Here is a 13,761-nt window from a genome sequence, read left to right on the forward strand (position 1 = left end):
ACCACTCTTCTCTCTTTCTAAAACCAGAAAGAACTTTTCCATTATTTAAAACATAAATATGAGCAAGGTGCTTATTTAATTGGTCTTAAAGATGTCCGGATGTAAACACAGTGGTGGTTTGTTTTTTCTTCCCTGTCAACCATGGTACATGCATTATTTGCAACTCCTCAAAGATAGAATCATACATAAAAATAAAACTAATTTATTTATTCATTAAAGTGAATAAATTGTTTTTAATACTTCCAGGTCTGATTTAAATATTAATTTTGTATAAATAAAGTTTATTCTGAAAACAATTATATTTCTGGTATCATGTCATTTTTTCTGCCTGAGTTCTTACTGAAATCATGTTGAAATTAATAAAGTTTTATTTATCGTTACAAGCTAAAACCAAATGAAAGAAGAGTTCTTAATCCTGAATATAGCATTTTAAAGCAAATACAATTTTTTTGAACATTAAAATACAAGGGGACTCTGTAATCCACAGCAAAATAATGTTTTGCTCTTACTTTTTTTGAAAATAACACTTTCTATAATACAAAATGACAAACCGTCTACAACACTGTCTTTTTATTCCCCTTTGGTTTGGAAGTCATCACTGTACATACCAGCAGGACTCTCTGCACTTCAGTGTCTATTGCCTCACTTGTCTTACTTGCCTGACATTTGCAAATGACGTCATTTGCAGGATTTAGAAAGGGGGAAAAGAAAAAAAATAAATGCTTGAAAAATAAAATCCACAACCACTTTGATACTTTTCCAGGATGTGTTAAAAATAGGGTTTGCTTTTATATTTATAAAAGGAATACAATCAAGTCATTCATAAAATAATAATTAAAAAACAAACCCAAGAAAACAAAAAACAAACTGGCTCTAGTTTCTACACACTCTGTAGTGACTACTGTGAAGCAACCCATACAGATTGGGTATATTCCGTGGTTTGGCAGGTATCTACCAAGTTACATGTTAGATGATCAGACTGTAGTGTTACCCCAAATTGGGGTCTTTGTAAGGGCAGGGAAGGAGCAGTGCACATTACGGGAGTAGAAATGAAACTGGAGCTCTCAGTGAGGGATGGGGTCCTTCTAAAAACAAATACTCTCCAAAAGAAGTGAGCTGCAGCAGGCATGACCTTCAGGAATCAGGCTAGGCAGGCCAACAAAATGGATGGTGCTTCTGATATCAACATAGCTTTGTCCAAGCATTCCCAAGAGAGGTTAAAAACAAACAAACAAAAAAACTAAAACTATACTAATGAAGCAAAAAAGTTTCCTATCTATACAGCAGTCTCTTCTTTTAAAAAAATGTAAATATACAAATTCTAATGACATATAAAACAAAGTCGAAAATGTGAATGGTAAGAGACATGGGTAAAACAGGAAGACTGATGCTACAAAGAAATTGCAAAAACATATGTACAAGACCCTGTTTTTCCTCGTATGTTATCGATTGTAATGCATGTTTAACAGCAGCAGTCGAGGATGTAGTTCCAGGCACCAGACTGCAGACTCTGCTCCTATTCAAGGGGGTTGACGGCCCCTTGCATCTCGGTCACCAGATGACACTGGATATACTGGTCTCCCGTGGCAGGAGGGGCAGTATGGCACTGTTTGTGTGAGCCTCTTCTGGGTTCTGCTCCCTGTTAGTTTTTGTCTGTGGCCGCTGCCCGTTTATAAGTGTCATAGGGATGTTGCAGTAGGTGTGCTGGTTACCTATTGAGGTAAGCGGCAGGGTGCCGGCAGGAGGTACATCGTATTCATAGCTTCGATAATAGTGTTTCTGGCGCATCTGTGAGTGATATGTGTTATGAAAGGTGGAGCGCAGGTCTGGATGGGCAGTGGCAAGAGCGGTAGAGGTGGCAGCAGCCATGGAAATCGCGGAGACTGTCTGCAGTTCCCCAAAGGGCCCCTGCTCACTGACATCTAAAACCTGCTCATTTGTGATGGGTTCAATCCTCTTAAAAGGCATTTCGTACTGTAAACGTTTCCAGAACTTGGAATTCAACTTGTTGCACTTTGGTCCGTGCCATTTAATGACAGTGAGGAGCTTGATGGTATGTTTTAGGGCCTCGACCTCCTGGTAGTTCATAACTCCTCGTAGTTCACTGCATTCAATCAGTATCACTTTGATTTCTCCCGTGACTAACATATTTCGAAGCCTTGTTTCCAGTTCAAAGATGCTCCAACCTCTTCTTACCACATAACTTGGAGTCATGACGATGATCAGTCGCTTGCTTTGGTCTACACATCTTGCCACATCTTCAATGTAGGCTACAAAACAAAACAACTGCTCAAAAACCAATCTAAGAAAACAGTCTGCTCTCACAGACTTACTAAAACAACAGAGGCAAATCCCTGCTCCCAGAAGTTCTCACTGAAAAACATCACTTGCAAATGTGCCAGGCTGGCTTGGAAGAACATGGTCCTGGGCAACCTGCTCTATAAGGCCCTGCTTGAGCAGGGAGGTTGAACAAGGTGACCTCCAGAGGCCCCTTCCAACCTAAAGCATTCTTTGATCCTGAGAAACATCTACTCCCACTTGTGCTATGGATTGTGTATCATTATCTGTATTGAAACATTTGTGTCCATCATGATTTTTTATTTTAAAAAGGCAAAGTCACCCAGATAGACTGCAGAGCAGCATCTATGTGCTTTAGGAGCTCAGTCTCAAACTCAAATGATACTCTGTGGGGTATGGTAGGCCCAGATTCTGCTTTTCCTTCCATGACCCCACCACATACAACAACAGTGTTGTCTCCTGCAAATTAGTATCTAGTTTGCTGTAGGTTTAAAAAATATCCACGAGACTGTTCCTCTTATTTTGGAAATATACATTAAGTATGTTGGCTTATCTTTGCCACTCTCTAAGACAAGGGAAAAAAGACGGCATTCTGAAGGAGTAGGTATAGAAAAGAGACTCAAACAATCGCTGCAATCACTGCATTGGCTGTTCAGAAAACACACAAGAATTAGGATATGACTTACTTCCTGTGGGAATCAAATCTCTGTCTGGGATGAACAACTTGTATCCATAATGCTTTTCAAGCATATCTGGCAGGATCTCAAGAGCAAATCTTTCTTCTTCTCCAGTTTCTTGATTCCACTGATCAGGATCCACTTTGGTATAAGATAGATATGCATCATAGTCTTTGTTGTCTAAGGAAAGAGACAAATTAAGTTAGTTTATTCATTATTTTTGCAGCTTTCCCAGATATTTCCCCAGGTGTTATTTCTGGGAAAGTTTTCCCAGAATAGGAAACTGTTTAGATAAAGAGGTAAGCTTTCACCCCATGTCCAGATATGAATCCATTCAGCTTTCTTGTTTCCTCCTGTAGAAGTAGTCCTTATTTACACAGATGCAAGGAAGGAGGGGTCCATATCCATACACAGAAGTCAGTTTGTGCACAAACATTTGTGTAAGAATCTGGATGAAGGAAATCCACTCAGCTGCAGAGTGACAGCTCATGAACACAAAAGTCACTGAAAAGAATTTGCATTCTTCTCTAGCTTTAAAGAGGGAAAGAAAATCATGGAGATACCTAAGATAATGTGCAATTGTCTCTGCTGCATAGTAAAAACATTTAAATCTTGCCAGACTTTTAGTATAAATTTAGGACCTGAAGCTGTGGTGTTCTAAGTGTATGTGTAACTTGCCTTGTAAAACTCTTTGGCTCTCCAGGTCTGAAATTATTGCCAAGCTTAAATCTTTGCAGCATCAACTCCAGATAATGCAGTTTAAGTCTCTTGAATTCTGTGCACTTACATTTGCAAATTTAATGTTGCATTAATGTACACTTCATAGTGTGTTACTTCACTTCAATATGAGGAATAACCATGCCTGTTTTTCAAATGTGCTTGGTGTGCCTAATTGAAAGCCTGAATCAAAAGAGTTGCCATTAATTTTCATTAGGAGGTCAATAATGCCAAGTGCTCTGGAACTAATTCAGTGGAATAAGAGGTCACGTTTTGACTTTTGTTGTGAAGAAAGCAGAGAAAAATCAATGACAAGAGTAATGAAATGTTAACATCCTTCGAACTCTCTTGACAACATTATGCACAGACTACCAAGAATATCAATTGCTTTTAAAAGAGATCTGATTAAATACTCTAAACACTGTGTGTCATAAGTAATGTTATATTCAGTAAATGTTGACTTCAGTTATTTATTGAACCACTCCTTTCTTCATTTTACACCTTTTTGTAGTCTGGTAGCATTATTTAGAAAAGCCAACTGTAGGTGAGTGCAAAAAGTCTAAAAATGGAATTAATGAAACAGTGCTAATCTTGAACCGTCCCCTCTCCCTTCTGAGCAACCATGTGTACTACGCCCATTAATCTTTGCAGATGACAAAACAAACTTGGTTGTACTGTTATAACTTTCAAACTTCCTGCACATCTTTTGTGTGATGTTGGACTTTTATATCCACAGAAAAAAACCCTAAAACAAATAAAAACAACAACAACAACAACAACAACATCAAAAACAGAAAAATAAGAAAAAGAGGAGAATTGCCTTCTATGATTCACACTTTCCATTGTTTTATTTTGGAATATTTGTGAAAACACGTTCTTTACTGGCAGACAAATGTCTTGTGCCTTTGACCATACCTTAAAATAACATTGATTGGATCAAGCATGAGAGATTACACAGCAGGTTTTTATTTCTACGTTAGAATAATGTTAACCCAGCAACAGAGTTAACACACAGTGAGATCAACAAATAAGTGGGGAAATTGCAAAAACACCACAAAATGATGCTGCTGCAACATCATTTTCTATTGTCACCTCAACAACGGTCATAACCATAGTACATGCTGGAAAGAAGTTGCTCTGTTGAAAGTCTTTGAGTAAAGATGAGAATGTTTAATTTTTCAAAGGGATAAATAATAAGAAATAATGCAGAATTCAAACTGTTTTAAAAGCTCAGAGTGTTTTCTGTTTAAATGGTTTCCACGTTATGACTGGGAGGGAAAAATATTTGTGCTATGCACTAATGCACTTATTTGAAGTACACAGTTTTCATATCAAGGAGGTTCTAGCATTTCCACTAACTACAGTTGCATTATCCTGTATCATAGGGATAGCTTTTCTCCCTAGATTTATTGGTATTTGAAGGGCAAAGAATGGTGAGGATCTAGGGTATGTCTACTCAGATGGGTTCAGACAACCATGAATTTATTCAAACCCCAATCCAGCAGGATGTGTAGTCTTGTTCAGGAAACTGTTAGATGCATTATTACAATGGTTTCCATGAGCTCTTATACTCTCCATCTGTTTTTTTAAACTTTCTTTGATGAAAAGTAAAACATTCAATTTACAGCAGAACTACCTTATGTGGTAGTTTTGTTATCTGATAGGCTGACATACTGGCAGAAGCAGACAATTTGCAAAATGTAAAATGTATGGGATACACAGAGGATGTTCACATATATTAGCCTGTTTTTGGCTGATTAAAATTATTCGTCACACATTGCCAACTCTGTGAAATATTTTAAGGACTACAGCAGGGTCTTCTTAGCTCAATGGTCCCAGCTACTCCTCTTTGTAATGGGAGGGACTGACGCTTACATTCTAAAGAACATTTCTGATCTTAATTTGTGTTTTTCAGTGTGCTGTCCCAATGGACTGAAAAGTAGAAATAGGAGTCTGCAGACATCCAGGTCTCACTGCTGGTTATAATCTGGGAGCTGGAATTCACATCTTGCCAATCTTCCTGGCCATGTCACATGAAAGCAGGAGGCTTTGACTTTACTCTCAAACCCTTTGCTCTTCAGCTGCTTTCCTTCTCAAGCAATGCATCCAGGTGGCCCCAGACTCCCAACAAGCAAGCAGCCCATCACAACTTCATGTTTTCTTGAACATTAACTCAAACAAGTACTTTACCCATGAAAATATGTCAACATATCTGCCTTTTCCAAGAAAAAAACATGTCACCAGAAAACTTCTAATCTGATCCAAATCACATATCAAGGCATAAAGGACTTGATATTATTACTCATACTATTATGTAGAGTGATATTTACAGATTTGCCTCTGCGATATGTTCAGATACTGGTTGGATCTAATATTCAGTGTCAGAATTACAGTACAAAAATCCAAATTCAAAACAAGGCTGGTGATAAACTAAGATTTTCTTTAAAATGACAATCTCCTTATTTCTGTTCATCAGCAAACAATTAAGTCTTCTATCCAAGAATCCTTGGAATGAAAATGTGATTGACTGTTGCTTGCACTTGTGCTTTAGATATAGATGATACTATTTCAAAGATGTTTTTGTTAGGCTTATGTGCATCTGCAATAAACTGAAATATAGTTACTCACTTTTTCTTTCAACACTTATTAAGAAAAATACATTTTAATAACCAAAGGCAGGGAAATTGATCATTTAATCTGAAACTTGCTTTCTTTCTCATGAAGATTGAAAGAAATTACCTATTATCTGAATATATTTTTTTATCTGAAATGACTTAGCCATTTCAGGGTTGTTTTTTTCAGAAACATATCAAAGTAAGTTAATCTTGGACTGCTTCCAGGTATGCTGCAGAGCTGATTTATGTAATGGCTATTCTTTAATTTAGTGAACACAGCTCAATATAACATACCATATCATGCAACAGTAATACTTTGAAACATTTTGGTGTATTAAGTTTTCTCTTCCCGTTCTTTGTTAACTTGACAAGTAATTCTCTTCAGTTAGATGGTTTGTAGCTGCTTTCTTAGGCCTACAGGTAGTAACCAGCTAGGACAGAGCAATTCAACTCAACAGCTACCATTTCTGTGAGGTTTTGTTTTACCCATTAATTGAAAATATTGAAATAAATCCCAAAGTACACCTTGCATGACCAAATTCAACCAGACTCTATGTAAAAAAGTCCTGTGTTATTGTACTGCAGACAACCATGACAGTACATGGAAGCTCTGGATTAGTTCATCACAATAAGGTAATATACAACCTGTGCTCAAGCTGTGATGCATTCAGTCTACAAATGTTTCAGTCAGCCCAAAAATACTGGTACTGCAAGAGCTGGGGCAAAACAGACTGTGAGGTACAAACTTTGCCATATAATTTTACCCATTCTATGGAATTAAAAGCAAGGACTCAGTAATGATTACGGAGCTGCACTCAGCCACAGGTCTGAAAAAATTGTTTGGATAGATCTTAGGGGTAAACACCGAGGGTCAAATCTCAGCTTCATTAGTAACACACAGAACCATTACTTCATTTCATGGACAAGGATTTTAGCCAAAGCACTTGTTTCATCATTGCAACATGCATTCTTCAATGCTGTCCGTTGCTTTTGGTACTCATCCAAATGCAGAATACATTATCATACTCCCTGTAACTTTCTATAGAGTTAATCCAGCAGAAGTGATATAAATTTTTAGGGGAAGAAGTTGCAAATGCTGCTCATTATTCCAAGGATGCGCTCAGCAGCAGTGACTTAAAGGCTCAATGTAAGCATAAAACAAAACCTGGACTCTGTATGCATCTACTTTCTCACATGCAAATAGGATCTTTGGGTAAGTAAATTGCTATCAGACATCTAAGAACTCATCTGTATGCATGCTCTCTTAACAGCTACACAAGAAGAAATTATATACTGGTGCCTACAGAAAGATAGATAAAACTTCCTCTTCTACAGGGACCACCAAACAGATTCAACTTTGAATTTGCATTATAGATGTACATGTTTTCTAATGATTTCCATGTTGCACTGGCAAGAAGCCAGCAGTCTGGGCCTTTGAGGGTTTATTAAACCTTAAACATTGCAGATATTTCTGCTAATGGGACACAGAAAAATTATATATATACATAAAAAATGAAAAATAATAAAAAACACTTCCTAGAGTCAGTTTTTTTCTTACCAGCCATGTTCAAGCTGACGACAAATTCTGACTTTTAGCTGGCATGATACACTTTAGCACAAGACACATTAATAGAGCAAAACAAAGAGAAATCACACAACATCATATTTCATAGTGAATAATATTTCAATGAAGCTCTAAGACCCAGATGGCGGGGTCAGCCCATGTCTCTGTGCATCCTGAAATCCTCCAGAGCACTTAGCAGTGCCTTCAGAAACATTCAGTGCAGTGAATGCAGCTGACCCTGTATGGGCTGCTCCGCAGCTTAACGTACCCAGCAACATGTTTGGCAGATCTTCCATTTCCAGGTCAAGAGGGAACTGGAGAGGTGATTCCTCTCCTCCAACAGAGAGCATTCCAGCCTCGTACATACTTGGATACTCAGCACAGGAGTTCAGGAGCAATGGGCTGATTTAACTCAGAGTTTCAGGATTTCAAGGGGAAATGACAGACTGGATTCTTCCAAGTGCTGCAGGGAGCTGGAGCCAAACTGATGCAGGAAGCTTTTGTCTTTAAAAAACCACCCTGTGTTCAGGAAAGGCTGCAAAGTATCTTTAAAAATTCCCCAGAGACTGTATTTGCTTCAAAGTTATGGTATTTCTTAATCTGTATTTGTTTTGTTATTTGTGGGGCCACATTTAAGATACATGTTGTCATAGTGTTCACCCTTAGTATAATGAAAAAATATACTTTAAATGCTTGGTTGAGTAAAATGCCCAAATCTTAGGTCTTTAAAAATACTTATGCTTTTCCTCACACTATTTACTGTTGCTTATGAAGCTCACTGTAACATTTTCTATTATTTATAAATGTCAAGCCCTTTAATGCTAGTAAAAACTAAAAACTATCCACACAACTTTTTTCCATGGCAAAGTATTTGTTAAGTGCAGCATTCTCTGTGATAGTTCATATCATTGTGTAGAGTGAGCAATGTTGAATTAGAGAGAAATTTTGTAAATGCAACACTGGGGAAGAGCTTAAAGGAATGTAATCACTTCTAAAGAGGATCTGGAGTCTTCTCAGCACATCATAGACCAGGAAAAAATACAAAGTTCATTGTCCTAATTGGCAGGTTTATAAAACTATTAAGTCAATTGTTTCTTTTTTCCTTTTTTTTTAATTTTTTTTTTAAACTCCATGAAACCATATTGAATTTTGGAAGCCTAAAGAACTTGAAAAAATAAAATAAATGCCAATTTCAAAGTTGATTCTATATGAACATTTATGAAAATCCCAAGATATTAATGCTGCATTGAATGTTTCTTGAAAATTAGGAGTGATTCCTGGTAGATAAAAATCCAGCCAAAAAGTAATAGAGTGATATGATTTCAAGTCCAAAATAAATTCTCTCTGTAAGTTATATTTTCCCTGGTTTTCTAAAATTACAGCTAAAAAATGTCATTGATAGGTACATAAGATAGAATATTATATATTTAAACTGAATAACTTATTATTAAAGGATATTTTATCTTATATTTAGTCTGATTTTGTGTTCCTAACTAAATGAAGAGTACATTTCAAATGTTTCTCAATATTCTCATTAACATGAAAGCTTAAGTTTATCACTGCGATTGAAGACACTGTAGATTCAATATAAAAACCTGATGAAACATTAATATCAGAAGTTGCTCCTGACAGATATGAAAACTCAGAAGTCCTTATAAGGGTTTCAGAATATTAAAAAATAATGAATTTAAATTATTCTCTTGGTTACTATGATTTGTTTTCAAGTCAAACACCAAACTAAGAAAAAAAGTATTATTAGTAGATATTGAAAGACTGAATGACAACTACACAGCTGGAAATTTAGCATAGCATAGTAGTTATCTCTGAAAGACTGAAAGAAATTAGCTACTGTATTAAAAAGCAGAAAGAAACACAAAAAAGAGTGTAATGTAAACTCTGAAAATGAAAAGATATAGTTTTTTTCTATATTAAAGAAATTTCTTAATAAAAGCTGTCAAGACACAATGCGCTTATCATGGTCCTAATTCAATAAAACAAACAATATAAAGCATCATCATCATCATGGCTGGGCTTCGCGAACGAAGATTTGGGAAGGCTCTATCCAAGTTTGTTACAGGCACGCTGGTGGTTTATGAGGCCAATACGAGATAGACATGTCCAATTGCAAAAGGCACAGCAGAAAGACTCCTTAGGTGGTGTATTCAGCAGGACACGGTTCTTTCTGCGTTGCCTTTTCTCCTCGAGAGTGATCCTGCGTGCGTTCTCAAAGGAAACGGCAGTGTTATAGATGGTGTGTCTCCAGGCCTCCCAATATGAGGCCAGAGTAGACCAGTTAAGATGATCAATATGGCCAAGGTTGAGATGTTGTTTCAGGGAGTCCTTGTATCTTCTCTTCAGGGCTCCTCTCATGCGGCAGCCAGTGGCAAGTTCACCATAAAGCAAGATCTTAGGGAGGCGGTGATCCTTCATCCTGGAGACGTGCCCTGCCCATTGCAGCTGCGTTCTCAGTAACATGGCCTCAATACTTGTGACAGCCGCTTGTTCTAGAACAGATGTATTGGTCACATAATCTGACCAGTGGATGTTTAGGATCTTACGGAGGCAGCGCTGATGGAAGCGTTCTAGGAGACGCAGGTGGTGGCGGTAGATGACCCATGATTCGGAACCATATAAGAGAGTAGACAGCACAATGGCTCTGTAAACACTGATCTTGGTGCTTTTCTTTGAGTGTTTATTATGCCATACTCTTTTGTGGAGTTTTCCAAAAGCACTATATGCCTTTGCTAACATGTTGCCTATTTAAAGCAACAACCTGTATAAATTACATGCTTAATTTTAGATATATTTCTTAGATCTGTTATCTTAGCAACAGCACTTGTTTCTTAGGCCTGTGTAAAGGATTTTGAAAACCGGAGCTAAGACAGCCTTGATCAACAGCAAAAAGTTAAGTAAAGCACTACAAATATAAACAAAATCAAGGGAGAAATAGCTGGGAAACAGGCTTTCAATCTATGATTCTTGAAATCAGATGCCAGTATGCTGTGTTCATCTCACCTGCCTCAGAAATCTGCAACATGATTTGTCCTTCAATAAAAAAAAATCTTCAAAGCTTAGAAAGCTGGTTGAGCAACAGGAGGTATCTCAGTCTTCACCAATTCATATATGGTAGTCTTTTTTTTTTTCTACTTTAAATCCAAACTTTCTAACCTGTAACGATCTCTTAGTTTGGAATCTAAAGATGTTCTTGGTGATATTTTATTTTATTTTTTAAGATATATGTGTATTACAGATATAGTTCAGATACTATGAAATAGGAAGAGAGAAAAAAGCAGGAATTTTCCTTTGAATTAGCATGTCTCATGCACAGAATCTAGAAAACGCCATATTCAGTGGAGACATAAATTGAGTTTTTATTGTTTGAATGGCATTTCAGATATAAATAAATGGCATAAACAAGAAGAGAAGCAGTTTTCCAGCAATAAAATTGTAATTAAATAACAGGAAAATCCATTTTTTTAACCAGTAATATTTAGAAAGAAGAAAGCTCCATTTTTCTCAGGTGATTTTAATAGAATTTTAAATTGATATTCATAGAGCAGGATTTCTTATCACCACAATTTTCCAATAGCCAATAAGAATACATAAGCAAGTGGTGAGGTTGCTATTGCAAACTTATTTTGTGGGTCCCCAGGGAAGATTCTGTAATTGCAAAGTCACTAACTTCAGCAGTAATTTCACTCTTGCTATACCTGCATAGCATAATTATTAACACAACTGCTTTGACGGTGCTTAAACCAATTGTAAAAGTTATATTTGGAAGTTAACAACTTATTCATACAGAAACCTTAAGAATCTCCAAGCATTACCATTCCTTGCTGCTTAAGAGCCTCACTGGGATGAAACCCAGGAAGCCACTGAGAAGTATATGTTGCCTGCTCTTGTCCTGGGCAGTTAATAAGATATTATGTGGGCAATCCCATAGGTTTTATCCATGAACCTTGATAGTCTTTTGCAGCTAAATGATAGCAAGGACAAAAATCGTGATTACTTAAGGACTCCCAGGTGGAACAGAGACATCAAGGAAGAAAGACTTTCATCAATCTCCTAATTTGAGCATTGATTTGCTTCCCCTCAGCAAGAGTAGAAACTCATCTCTCAAGAAAGGGCAGCCATCCCAGCCATGAAATAGTCAGTAAAGATGTCATATACGAAATCCAAACAAGATTTCCTGAACTGAGAGAGCTCAGCAGTGGCACATTTTAATCTCATGAGGAGTGCTTAGTTTTATTTCAACAATGTGGTGGAAATAAAAAAAAAAAAAACCTACATAAATAAATTAATAAAAGTAGCCACTTTCAGAACTGAAAGTGAAACTCAGAGAAACTTCTCAGGCCTGGGCCTGGTTGCCTTCCCTGCTGGCACCTCAGGTGCACAGAGGCTGTGTCATCCTTAAATTCACCAAGGTTTCCATGGCAAAAAAAGCTGAGAATGAGACTGAGAACACCATGGTGAGCTCCTGACCAACAGGAAAAATAGTTGATGGGGCTTAAAGACACCAAGAATCTTTGTGAAGGTCATCATGTAAGCAGTTAAGCAAAGCTCTCACTTTCTAGTTATCAGCTGCCTACAGCTTTTATTTTTTCTTGAGCCTTAAGCTTGACTTCTAATCAGCATAGCTGTGAGAAAGGATATTTATGTGAATTCCATTACAAAACTATTTGCAACACATTTGGTCAGACTGTGTCTTTAGTTGCTACTTTTTTGCCAGCGTCCTAATCTTTTTTTTTTTTTTCTTTTAGGATGGTGTCATCCTTTCTTATTAACACCTTCATACAAAAACTTCCATCAATTTAAATGATTACTAATGGACCCAGGTAATGGTAGGGGAAGATGCCTGTAAACTGTTTCTATTGATAACTGTGCCATATGCTCTTTCCTCTGAAACTGGAATTTGGAATGTAAACACATGTAGAAGTTCATGATTTTGAGTAATTTTGCCTATCTGACCATGTTCAATGGTTTTCAGCCTGTCATCTGTAGACTTCTGGATTTATCCTTATAACGTAGCTTAAAACTGGCATCCGCATATACCCTGGAACCTGTCAGGTCTTGAAATGGCAAGAAAAAATTGAAGATAGCTATTTTGGTTACTTTGAGCCTCCTGTCCACTCTAAGGCAGCATCAAAACTGGCTCTACTTAGAGAAGTGGTCTGAATCCCCTCCCTCCACCCTCACTGTGCCTGTTGTGATGCCTGGGGACTGATCCTTGCATGATTTGGCGAGCAGAAACAGTATAACAAAGGAGAAAGTTGTCCCAGGTGAAATCACGGGAAAGTTTCCGTTGATTTTAAGGTGCCAAGAAGTCAGCTCATATGTAGACAAAGAGCAGATTGCTATACAGTGGTGATACCTCTTCTGATACAAATAGCCTTTTAAGGTCACCGAGTGCAAGGTGGAAAGAAGTCAGGGCATGCGTTGATAGCAGGTACTTGTAAATAGTTATTTGAATTTTCACTCTTCTCTATTAGTTAAAGTACTACACTTTTTTCAAAAAGTCATTTAAAAACTCGGAACGACAGCAAGAGAAGGTCCTTGGAAGACAAAAATACATAAAAAGCAACTGCTAAAACACTCCACAGAGAATGAATATGGTATAAAAATCCCTTTTGTTGGATCTCATTGTACAGCAAAATAGAAGAAATCATCACTTCTAGAAGTGGCTTTCACTAATAACGTGTTAGTCCCTAAAGTGTACTTTATGGACAAGGCTTTTTAAAATAAGCTTTTAAGTTTAAAGCTGCAAAACTAAAAAGGTTGCCTGACATTTGACAATGATTAGTCCTCTGAAGTTCCCAGTAGTATCTATTTGTGAAAATTTTGTTGTTTTCAGAATAGTACTGGACATTTCTTTGTTTCCATAGCACTTCGG

General features: G+C 37.1%; 1 protein-coding gene across 1 annotated transcript in view; it reads right to left on the minus strand.

Annotated features, from left to right (window-relative positions):
• Window positions 1-260: 260 nt before the first annotated feature.
• Window positions 261-13,761, minus strand: part of IL1RAPL1 (interleukin 1 receptor accessory protein like 1) — a gene marked incomplete at its 5' end in the record, with an annotated part of 30,257 nt that continues 16,756 nt past the window's right edge. Inside the window, 2 exons of the mRNA XM_017833924.1 lie at window positions 261-2,270; window positions 2,985-3,155. Coding sequence (XP_017689413.1) covers window positions 1,552-2,270; window positions 2,985-3,155 — 890 coding nt within the window. The remainder of the gene's footprint in view (window positions 2,271-2,984; window positions 3,156-13,761) is intronic.

Source organism: Lepidothrix coronata, unplaced genomic scaffold, assembly GCF_001604755.1.
Source record: "Lepidothrix coronata isolate B3197 unplaced genomic scaffold, Lepidothrix_coronata-1.0 Scaffold225, whole genome shotgun sequence".
Lineage (NCBI taxonomy): Eukaryota > Metazoa > Chordata > Aves > Passeriformes > Pipridae > Lepidothrix > Lepidothrix coronata.